Genomic DNA, 12,421 nt, shown 5'->3' with positions numbered 1-12,421 from the left:
AAACTTCTGTTGCGGAATGAAAAGCGCAAATTCGTCATTAGGCGGCGTTTTCCGCCATTGTTCTCGCCGTCTCCTTTCCCCGCATCTGGGGTATCGTTAGCGCGAACGAGACGAGACTTGGTCCTCGGAGGCTGATTGTTCCTTTCTATGTTAGAGACATTGTTTTCGCTTTTATACCCGTCTGAATTGGGATTGTCTTGTCTGTTTCAATGGACGGTGGCGCCCCTCCACGGTGGATGAATACAACATTCTATAAATGGAGGGAGACAAAGGGTTGGTCTCTTGAATCGAGCTGGGAGACAGGTCGTTCGGGCCTTCGATTATATTGTATCGATTGAATGTTATTGTCTGCGCTATGAACGATGCTCCGGGCAAATTACTTTTCAGTTATCTTTTTTCTTTTTATAAATAGTTCTTCAGCTTGCTTTCCTTTTTGCTGAAATCTTTTAAATTATGAAGACTTAAATATATTATCATGTTAACCACTAAATACAGAGCTGCTAATTTCTTTGTTAAATAATCTTTTAACAAAACCGCCTTTCTAGAAAGTATACAATAGTTTAATGATTCTCTAAATATTAATATGAATGCAATTTATTTAAAATCATATTGAAAGATTTGTATATTCGTTCTGTGACAAACATATCGTTAATTAGATTGATATGAATTTTTATATAGTTATTGTTAACGCTTCGGGAAAGGTTTCAGGCATTCTTATTATTAACAATGTTTTCTACAAAATATATTTCGATTGATAGACGATCGTCGAATGAAAGCAACGACAATTAATGGTATTGATTGAAGAAATTAAAAAATAAATTGAAATAATAAAAAATATGGCTTCAGAATTACCCTTCGTAATAATAGAACCAAACCGTACCGTAGCGCATAAGTAATATAAGATTTTCATTCACGTAAATTACCCAACAATGTTAGCATAATAATTGAGTCTCAACGAATTAAAACCTTAACATTTGTGATAACGAAAACTGTTTAGTATTTGAAACTTCGGAAAACAGTAAACTCATTGTTCAAATGCAGTCTTAACATTAATCATATCAACACTTATTGGTACCTATTTCTACTATAGCTGGTAGATAAAATTATAATAACTGTATATTAATTGGTAAGAAAAAGTCATGAAGTCAAATGTCTTACTGGTGGTAGGACCTCTTATGAGTCCGCACGGGTAGGTACCACCGTCCCACCTATTTCTACTGTGAAGCAGCAATGCGTTTCGGTTTGAAGGGTAGCCGTTGTAACTATACTGAGACCTTAGAACTATATCTCAAGGTGGATGGCGCATTTACGTCGTAGATGTCTATGGGCTCCAGTAACCACTTATCACCAGGTGGGCTGTGAGCTCGTCCACATATCTAAGACATATAAAAAGTGCAAAAGCAATAAGATGATACGTGCATTTTCAATGCAAAATGGGTCACTTAACCCGTTATGGTATGTTCAGTGTTAGGTATTATATAACGAACTAGCTGACCCGGCAGACTTCGTAGTGTCTCAATCTATAAGTAAAAGACCTAAACTTTTGCATAAAATAAACTTAAAACAAACAAAAGGAATCCGTCCGACGGGGGACATATCAAAGGAAAAACAATATTGTTATTTTTATTTAATTCCGAGCATATTCATATTTATTTACCTTTTAAACCTTCCCTGGACTTCCACAAATAATTATAGAGCAAAATTAGCCAAATCGGTCCAGCCGTTCTCGAGTTTTAGCGAGACTAACGAACAGCGATTCATTTTTATATATATATAGATAAGTAAAATCTTACAAAACTATCGGTTTCCATCAGGAGCTGAATGGAAACTCCTGACAGAAGACGAGAAAAGGCCGTTCATCGATGAAGCCAAACGTCTCAGGGCGATGCACATGAAGGAACATCCAGATTACAAGTACAGGCCGCGGAGGAAACCGAAGACTCTCAGGAAGGAGGGGTACCCGTACTCGATACCGTATCCCAGTGTGCCCATGGACGCGCTCAGAGCGGGTGAGTGACATGTTGTATTTTTTTAATGTTTTTTCATTTTAAAATCCGAAGCCATTATGGCCTATAGGATAAGACGTCCGATGCATTCGTATGTAGTGCGTCAGTGTTCGAATCCCGCTGGCAGGTACCAATTTTTTCAATGAAATACGTACTTAACAAATGCTCACAAGATTGACTTCCACGGTGAAGGAATAACATCGTGTAATAAAAATCAAACCCGCAAAATTATAATTTGCGTAATTACTGGTGGTAGAATGTCTGCCTATTTCTCTCGTGAAGCAGTATTGCGTTTCGATTTGAAGGTAGACGTTGTAGTGTTAAAAGTGAGACCTTACAACTCATATCTCAAGGTGGGTTGCGGCGCTTACGTTGTAAATGCCGCCCAGATGTGGCTCAGCCCTGATTCTCTGTTATGTTGAGTGTTTTTGTTTAATTGCACAGGAGGGCATTTAGTTCAGTCATGATGCAATTTGTGCCTAATCGCCAATAACTTAATGAAAAAGTGAGTATAATACATAATAAACCATTTAGAACGAACCCATCGCGATATTAAAATCCAAAAGTAATTTCTGAACGTATTTATTATATTCTTGCTATATCAGATTTCATTGGTTATGCTGTATAACTATTGTAAAAATAAAAAAAACATTTGGTTAGTTTTGACTGAATTAAAAATACTAACATAAAAGCAATAAATCCAATATATACGTTTATATATTGGGCATTCGTAGTAACAACTTCATATCAATACTTTAGAAAAGGTCAACGTTCCAAAAAACGTTCGCCGAAATGTACATAGATAATTAAAGGCAACCTCAATAACAAAAATGCACCACGGATGCACGAAAGCCATTTTTTTCTACCAAAGCTGATGGTCTAGAGAGATCATGTCAGCGTAACCATAACTAGTAGGTGAGCTCACGGGGCTCCTGACTATGTTGCCAACACAAACCCTAGCAAGAGCCGTGCTTCGGGGAATCTACCACCGGATCGGAAACGCGACCCACTGAGAAGATCCGATCCGTAAGCCATCATTACGTGCTGTAAAACGAAATTTTACAATAGTCGTAGTATTATTTTATATAAGGCTCAATCGATTTATCTATTGTTATGGACTTTGTGACGTCAAAATAAGGTTGTTGACAAATCTGACTGACCGGTACACGCTCAAACACCAATGCCGACAGAAAAACAACTCTAAAATCATATCTCAAAGAGAATATCTAGCAAAGAATACAAAAAAAAGTTAAATTACAGACCGTATTATCAATGCAATCTAATCCAAGACAATTCCGTTACGTCCGAAAAACGAAAGAATGGTCACAAAAATAGCAGACGAGCTCAATGGCGCCCTCCTGCGTCGAACGATACCATTCAATTCAGACGATGTCATCGGATCCGCCGAGATTACACAATCGCGCTGCCTCGTTTACACGTGCTCTACACTTGATTGATGATTATCTACTTGCAACTTGTTACTTACATACTATCTACTTGCAAGTTACAGTTTTATGAACATCCATGTTATAAGAGTTTCGATTGTGTATATAGAATTAAAATATATTTAAAAACCAAGAATTTATTAAGTTTCTAAATTCAATATTTGAGAATTGCGGACAAATGAAGATTTTGATTTTAGCCGCCATTTTCGCGCATTAGTGACTATAGCATATTGCACTGGTATAGATGACAATAGTTAGTATAAAATCTGATAGTAACCTCTACTCTAACCACAAACGTAACTGTGTAGATTATAGCTGACAACAAGTTTTATTATCATAAAATAAAACTCAATTAATCGATCATATTACATACCTGAACGTAATTTTTGCAGAGCGTGGGCTTTACGTTATTAAATTGATAATTAACGCAATTTTCATAATTTTAAAGCGAGTAGTATCGCGTCGGCCAGCAGAGTCTATCGAGAAACTTGTTGTTCAGGGTAGGGTCAATGGTAAGAGATCTCGTGGACGAATCCCCATGCGTTGGACTGATCAGGTGAAAGACCTTACTGAAACCTCACATAACGAGTGTGTGCGCCGGGCCTCGGTTCGCAAACTGTGGAAAACATCTGTCAAGGCTTTAATGAGCAAGAATTCCACATGACCACGACTGCTCTGCCAAGAGCAACCGATTATGATGATGAGTATACACTACTGACTTGTTCACGTTTTCGGAACTACGCTTTATAACATACGACAGTTACTCGCACAATCAAAAGGCTTCGTATCAAACGCGGCACAGAATTGGTCACTAGCCTCGTTCCGATAACAAAAACTACGCCTATAGTCACGATTTTTTGTCGTGACGTATAAAATAAAAGCAGACGCGGCAGACGTACGATTTTACTTTTTATTTTATTTTAATACCACCTGAAATTCGGTGAGACAAATTGCATTTGCAAAAGTGAAAAAACAAACTAATTGCCTTGGATGAGTAAACAGGCATCTAATCTTCATGCTAACATAGATATTATATATGAATAAAAAATTATCAATGTTGTACACAGGATTACCAAAGACATAATTTATTTATTTATTGCTTAGATACCCATTTAGCTCACAGTCCACCTAGTGTGAAGTGGTTACCGAGCCCATAGACATCTGCAACGTAAATGCCGCCACCCACCTTGAGATACAGTTCTAAGGTCTCCGTTTTTACATTATAACGGGTGCCCCACCCTTTAAGCCGTAACGCATTACTGCTTCACGGCAGAAACAGGAAGAATGGTGGTACCTACCTTTGTGGTCTCGCAAGACGTCCGACCACCGGTAAAAGTTTCCTATTGAAAATCAAGAAAATTATTTACTAATTATGAAAAAATAATATAATAAGACAATCTATAAAATTGTAGATTTTGCGTAATGTAAGATTTGTTGATTTAATTTATTTATTATATGCTTTAGTTTTCAGTAAAGTAAAATGAAATAGATTGAAATTATCTTGAAAAAAAATAGACAAAGATTATTTTCTTCACATAAATAAAAATAGCACAAGAACAGCCCTAACTATAGCTGTATAAAACGTTATGTAACTATATAAGGCTAGCCACACATCCACCAACAATAGCAGCATACGACACACAAAACCCGACGCAAGAATATTGAGCGCCCGCCGACAGCACACAAAAGATTCCAAATATGAAATACGAAAATGGAACGCATAGTTTAAACCGTCTTGGCTGCTTTTGACAGTTGACAGTTTTCACTGTCATTGAAAGTGACAATGGGGGTTAGTTTGAGGGTGCGTCAAATTTCGCTCGCGCCCGCTACTCGGGGTTGCATTGACATGCGATTAAAGTTATTGAAATATCACGATTTTTAAAGTACTTATGGTTCAGTAAAGGGTTGTTATTCCCTTTTCTTGTTCTGTTCCGTTTTAATTTCGCTCATCTTTGAGCGTTATCTATATATTATTAATACGTGAAGCAAAAACTTTGTACTCCTTTTTACGAAAATTACGCAGACGGAGGATTATCAAATTTTCCACATTTATAGAGAATATAGTGAAAATGTGCAGAATGCTAATATATATTTTTTTATTATTCATTAATAATACGTTAAATCAATAAGAAAACATTATACACACTACCATGTATTTGACACACACACATATTTAAACTCTGCTTATTGTCAAACTTTTGTTATTGTTTAAAATCTGTGGTCAAATTGAGAATAGGTTAGTATTGTTTATCTTTAATATTATTTGTCTATAGTGTGGTCTTGGCGAAACCTGTGAATGAAGAAGTATATTAGTCTTTGACAATAGAACCTTAATAATGTTCAAACTTATAATTACAATTAATTATAGTCGAATCACGACTACTGCGAGACCACTAGTGTGAATAAATGGCTTAATTTTTGATCAGTGATGGTTTTTCACAAATATTTTACATATACAACCTTATATGTATTTAATATATTCTTTACGACCTCACAATTTTTTTCATAATAACCAATTAAATTTTTTTTCTCGAAGTATTTTATCGGAACCAATATATCGTGACACTTGTTATTCGCGAGTGCTTGTTGAAATCACACAAATTGGTCGCATATCACGCTCCGTCGACTCTAATAAATGAAGCGTGGAAGCATCGCCGACTCCGTCGGAGCTGCGGTCGCGCGACTTACCGTGGGCGGAGTCGCCACGTGTGCCGCGACCCTTACTCAAGGGTTGTGACAAACACTAACATGGCTTTTAAGTTAATTGCTGCAGTGGATTTATAGAAACAAGCTAGGGGTGAATAATTACAAGTGCTCACGGGATTAAGATTTTTTTATCGGCGCGGACAAGTATGCCGGCTCACTACCCATCTCGGGACTATTATTTGAGTATATGACAACTACTACATGGGTCGCCTTCAGATTTCAGCAAATATAGATGTTAATAGCTCATATAATCCACCTTTTGTTTTCCTACCTATTCTAGTGACCTGGAGTCATACTAGATACACTGGGTGAGTAGGTGACCTTACGGGGCTCTAACCTGAGGATCTTGCTAATATTAGCCCTAGTAAGAGCAGTGCTTCGCAGAATCTACCACCGGATCGGAAAGAGGATCCGCTAAGAAAATCCGGCGAGAAACTCAGTGGGCTGTGTCTTTTGATAGTCCACCAGAAACCTACATACCTTTCATATTTAAATTTCCATTAGACTGTAATATTATAGTTCAAATGTGATTATACAATAATCAACGAAAAATTGATATTTAATCAAATATCAAAACCCGGCCTAGCTTCGTTGTTATTGGCGCTTAAAGAATCAAACACACCCATTTATGGAAACGCGCGCCACATGCTGTATATTAACTACATAACGACACTAAACATTATCAGTGGGACCGACAATACTAAGCTTCACCACAATCGGTTTAATATTTTAGGAACGAATGGAGAACAAACATACAAACGTACAGTCAGTTATAAGCGCAGTAGCTTTATCTAGTCTCTTTTTCTCTTCTCTTCTACAACCCGTGTCCACCCAATGCGGAGTGTAGATCTCTTCGAATGCACCCCATTCTTTTTGGTCTCTTGCCTTTCACATCCAGTCCCTACCAACAACTATGACCAGGTCATCGGTCCACCTCCGGGCTGGCTCCGGTAACCACTTAATATGGGCTCCGGTAACCACTTATATGGGCTCCGGTAACCACTTAATATGGGCTCCAGTAACCACTTAAAATGGGCTCCGGTAAGCACTTAATATGGGCTCCAGTAACCACTTAATATAAGCTCTAGTAACCTCTTAATATAGGCTCCAGTAACCTCTTAATATAGACTCCAGTAACCACTTAATATGGGGCTCCGGTAACCACTTAATATGGGGCTCCGGTAACGACTTAATATAGGCTCCGGTAACCACTTATATGGGCTCCGATAACCACTTAATATGGGCTCGGTAGCCCCTTAATATAGGCTCCGGTAACCCCTTCATATGGGCTCCGGTAACCACTTAGCATCAGGTGGGCCGTGAGCTCATCCACTCATATAAGCAATAAAAAAAAAACTCTTTGGCCTGCCTCTGCCCACTTTACGACGTCCCATGCGAGATCTCCACACCAGTAATTTTGTGCTCCACCGATTGTCAGAAACTTACTTTACTTAGCAGTACTTTATCTAGTAAATAAGCCTAAAAAGCAATCGAATAATAATTCTTTTATTTTCCTTCAAAAATAGAAACGGCCTATAAAAGGCCCGATTGCACACGCGTCATGCACGTGTTAAGCAGAGGACACATTTGCAAACATTAGGGTCGGTGCGCTCTGCTCTTAGGGCGATAAATCAAGGTTCGCGCCGCCCATAACCGGCTATTTGACCTTAATTGATACTGTGAGCTTAAGGTTCCGAAGTCTTATTTAACTAATGACATATACAGGGTGATTCAAGTGTGTATGTCAAAACTTTAATCGAAAACTAAATAGAATTGGCCAATGTTGTTATTCTATGTAGCATTTTGGTATTCGCTACGAAAATGCAGATTGTTCTTATCTGTGAATCAATTCTAAGTAATATTAAAGAACAGACTAAATACGTATCAGACCACTTACGGTGTATGGCGCGATAATCACAATGAATGTCCACGGCTAAAATTAAAAATTATTATTTTCATCACTACTACGCTACTACACTTTGATTTTTTTTCTAGAATTTTCACTTTACAATAAAAAATTTAAAAGGAACACACAGTTGTTAATGTTTTAAAAAACGAAAAAACGACGATAAACACGTATGGTATGGTAATCTGCCTGGTATGGTAATCTGCCTATAAGGGCAAAAAAAAACTATATCACACCAAGTTTATGAAGTCGACGTGGCCTAAGGGATAAGACGTTCGGGGCAATCGTGTTGAGCGATGCACCGGTGTTCGAATCCCAGGCTGGTACCAATTTTTGAAATACGCACTCAACAAATGCTCACGATTGACTTCCACGGTGAAGGAATAACATCGTGTAATAATTACGCAAAATTATAATTTGCGTAATTATTGGTGGTAGGACCTCTTGTGAGTCCGCGCGGGTGGGTACCACCACCCTGCCTATTTCTGCTGTGAAGCAGTAACGCGTTTCGGTTTGAAGGGTGGGGCAGCCCTTATAACTATACTTGAGACCTTAGAGCTTATATCTCAAGGCGCATTTACGTTTTAGATGTCTATGGGCTCCAGTAACCACTTAACACCAGGTGGGCTGTGAGCTCCCCCATCAAAGCAATAAAAAAAGGACGTAAATTAATCTACCTAAAAATTTTATGCAAGTTAGGTCACGTTTTTTTTATTGCCCTTGTAGGCAGACGAGCATACGGCCCACCTGATGGTAAGTGGTTACCGTCGCCCATGGACTTCAGCAATGCCAGGGGCAGAGCTAAGCCGCTGCATACCGCTAAAACGTCAACGTCACGTCCTTTCATTCATATTCTATCGACTCTAGCTGGTTAGTACCGGGTGTGTGAGATCACCTATACACATACATTAAAAAATAGCATCTTGTTATAGGTACATTAACACTGTGCTTACTGGTCCCGCAATAGTCGAAATTCGACTATAATTCATTGAAAAAATAAGTTTGAAAATTATTCAGGTTTTATTGTCAAAGACTTATTCTATAAATCACAAATTTCTCCATGGTTACACTGTATACAATATGTATATCGTGTCAGATTTCATAAATTAGCGAAAAATTATTAATTTTCACCGAATAAATTTACGAAAAATACACAAAACGAACAACCTTGTACTTTACACAACGGCTTTTGTCTCCACAAAACATGTTGTTTTAATATGAATTAATTATGAAACTATCGACGTACAATCACGCATGTTTGTCCAAACGGAAGCAAATGTTTGCGCAATCGAAAAACCAACTTTTTGTTCGCTGAACACTATTTAGGAGTCCGTCGATTTTCGCACGATTTTGACAGAGTCAAACGATGGGACTTCATTGCTGATGGGACTGCAGGTCCTGCAGTAGTCGAAATTCGACTATAATATAATTAGTTGAAATTAAAAGTTTGAAAATTATTATGGTTCAATTATGAAATACTATTATACTTCTGTAATCATAGATTTCACCAAGACTACACTATAGACAAATAATATTAAAGATAAACAATATTAACCTATTCTCAATTTGACCACACACTTTAAGCAATAACAAGTTTGACAATAAACAAATATGTGTGTATGTCAAATACATGGTAGTGTATGTTATTATTTTTTTAATTGATTAAACGTATTATTAATGCATAATAAATAAAAAATATTTGCATTCTCCTCCTCTATATTCTCTGTAAGTGTGGGAAATTTCATACTCCTCCGTCCGCGCAATTTTCGTAAAAAGCGGTACAAAGTGTTTGCTTCACATATTAATAAATAGATAATAGGAAATGCATTTAGTTAATAAGGAATGCCTGGTTACGAGCTCAGGTTTCTACTCAATAGACAGTTGATACAAGCTTGTTGAGTTATTTGTTGAATATATAAGCAATATTTTTAATAATTATCTCTGACTACTGCGATTCTGGTGATGCCAAAAACTTCCCGATAAGAACTACAAAATATTGACAAGATTAATTTGTAACATTTTTTTTTCAAAAACAAAAGTAACTTAGATGAAATGACAGTTGAAAATTGCAAATCAAAAAAGTTATGTCACTTTTTATATATAGACTTTTACTAAATTTTACGAATTTTATTTTAGAATTGTTCAATGCTTTTACAATTATGTATATAAAATTGCTATTCACGACAACAGTTTGAAAATATTTCATAATTATATCAAAATATCACATTAGCAGTAGTTTTAAGCATCAATGACTTCTGAAAGCTCGAGAAAGTTCTGAAAAATTACGCAGTTTATTGTTCCTTGTAATTTTACTTTTGCCCAAGGACCGGCTGTTGCCCTGTTGTTTTTTTTTAAATAATTTCTAAAAGAATGTGAGCTAATTACGAAGCCACAGGTTCATATTGTACGGACAGCCAACACAAATGTTTGCACAACAGATTCCGAACATTGTGTGTCCAACATAATTCGTGTCGAGGTATTCACTTGTACAATTACAATGGGCCAATATTTACTTTGATTGGGCGTTGGACAATCGTTAACGAAATAGCCTATAGAGTTTCATAAAATCAGAGTTTTTTTTTTAATATTACAATTTATTAAATTTTATTTTAATTGTGTGCAAAGTATTAAATTTTAATTGTGTAATGAATGTAGGGATAATACATTAAAGTCAAATACAATATGTTAATTTAAAATATTTTCACAGCTGCCTTTACGCGAGTTAAAGTAAAATAGCTGGATATTTTGACTTCCCAATAAGAATATCTAAAATAATAACGAAAATTTAGGTTACATATTATAATTTTGATGAAGTCCTTGTCTACCACACATTACTTACTATATTTTAGTTAACTTATAGATTAGAAAGTAACGACATTGACAGCGCTAGTAGTACTTCTATTTTTCCAACACGAAAGACAAAGGTATCATACCATACAGCCTAAGCTTTTATTTTTATAAAAAATATAATATCAAGCGAAATGAAATGAAGTTGATTACTTTTAAACATTAATCAATTGGCATGAAATTAAATGAAATTAAATGTGATGATATGTGATGAAATATAATCTCATTAAAGTGGTGGTTTTTAGAGGACTTTTTGGAAGATCCCGAGAAGCTACTTCTAGCAGACACCGCTAGTTGTAAGACTAGGCAAACAGAATGACATACGTTTACCTTATCATAATCTACAGATATTGCTAAAGTAGCCATTTCAATATTTATAAATTATAATCTGTGGATATTATTTATAATCTACGGACATTACAATCAGCGAAAAGCTGCTTACACCCTGCGCTTTCATCAAAGCTCTTTCGTGTCGTCTTTATATTTTGCTCTCTATACATCCCACACTGGTATGTTTCAAATTACAAGCTCTATTTACTAATATTTCCGGTTTTCAAGTGTCGCCAACTTTCTTAGAATTTATTTCGCGTTTAAATCTCATTATTAAAATGAAAAACGGAAATTAAAACTGTTATTTCATTAAAATAGAAAAGAAAAAAAAGAAAAATTGAAATAAAATTTAATTATGTGGTTTTTTTTCTTTAATACTTAAGGTTCTTCTCGGAACTTTTGTTTTCATGGCCTATTAGTGTACAAAAGATTAGAGAATTATGTTAGAGCATTAAAATAAGGAAATGTTGAAATTAAAAACTCCATTGCTTTGCGGTAACGGCTTTCATATTTATAAACCCGAAGTCCGAGAAAGGTATTCATTCGGAAATGGCTAAGTAAGAAACCTTTAACATCCGGCGGAGTTGACGTTCTTGTCCGTGACGTCACGTAGAAATGCCTTGAGGTGTTCTTAAAAATACTAGTTTTTGCTCATCATCATCAGCCTTTATCTGCCCACTGCTGGACATAGGCCTTCCCCAATGCCTTCCACATAATGCGGTCTTCCGCCTTTCGCATCCAACGACTTCCCGCCGTACGCACTAAGTCGTCAGTCCAGTTTTTGCTCAGTAGTTCGAAACTCAACCAGAATCAACGACACCTCTAGATTCCTATTAATTTTACGTGTGTTTTGTTTTCGATATTTAGAAAGGAAAAAAGTTATTTCCAATATTTTTTAATGCTTGAAGCTCAAAGTTGATTTTAACAAACTATTTAATAGCTATAGTGATCAAAAAAGAAGGAACAATCGGTTGACAAATATATTATAGAAGTAACAAGGTTGTGTAAAAAAATATTTTAATAAACAAAATAGACATTGGTTTTTCATACTTAAATATATTATTGTGAAGATTAATTGCTGTAAGCTTACAGTTAATTTCGATGTTGAGACAAAAGGTTTATTAGCGACTGCGTCGTGTGAAATAAGTTATGTTATTTTATTATTATTAAAGAAAGAGAAT

The 12,421-nt window shown here is 36.1% G+C and overlaps 1 protein-coding gene across 1 annotated transcript in view; it reads left to right on the top strand.

The window, feature by feature from the left end:
* LOC101735973 (transcription factor Sox-21-B) overlaps positions 1-12,421 on the top strand; it is a 73,782-nt gene that overhangs the window by 36,721 nt on the left and 24,640 nt on the right. The window contains exon 3 of the mRNA XM_004930974.5: positions 1,815-2,009. Coding sequence (XP_004931031.2) covers positions 1,815-2,009 — 195 coding nt within the window. The remainder of the gene's footprint in view (positions 1-1,814; positions 2,010-12,421) is intronic.

This window comes from Bombyx mori, chromosome 4 (genome assembly GCF_030269925.1).
Source record: "Bombyx mori chromosome 4, ASM3026992v2".
Taxonomy (NCBI): Eukaryota; Metazoa; Arthropoda; class Insecta; order Lepidoptera; family Bombycidae; genus Bombyx; species Bombyx mori.
The sequence above is the reverse complement of the archived record's forward strand: the minus strand, read 5'-3'. Positions and strand labels throughout refer to the sequence as shown.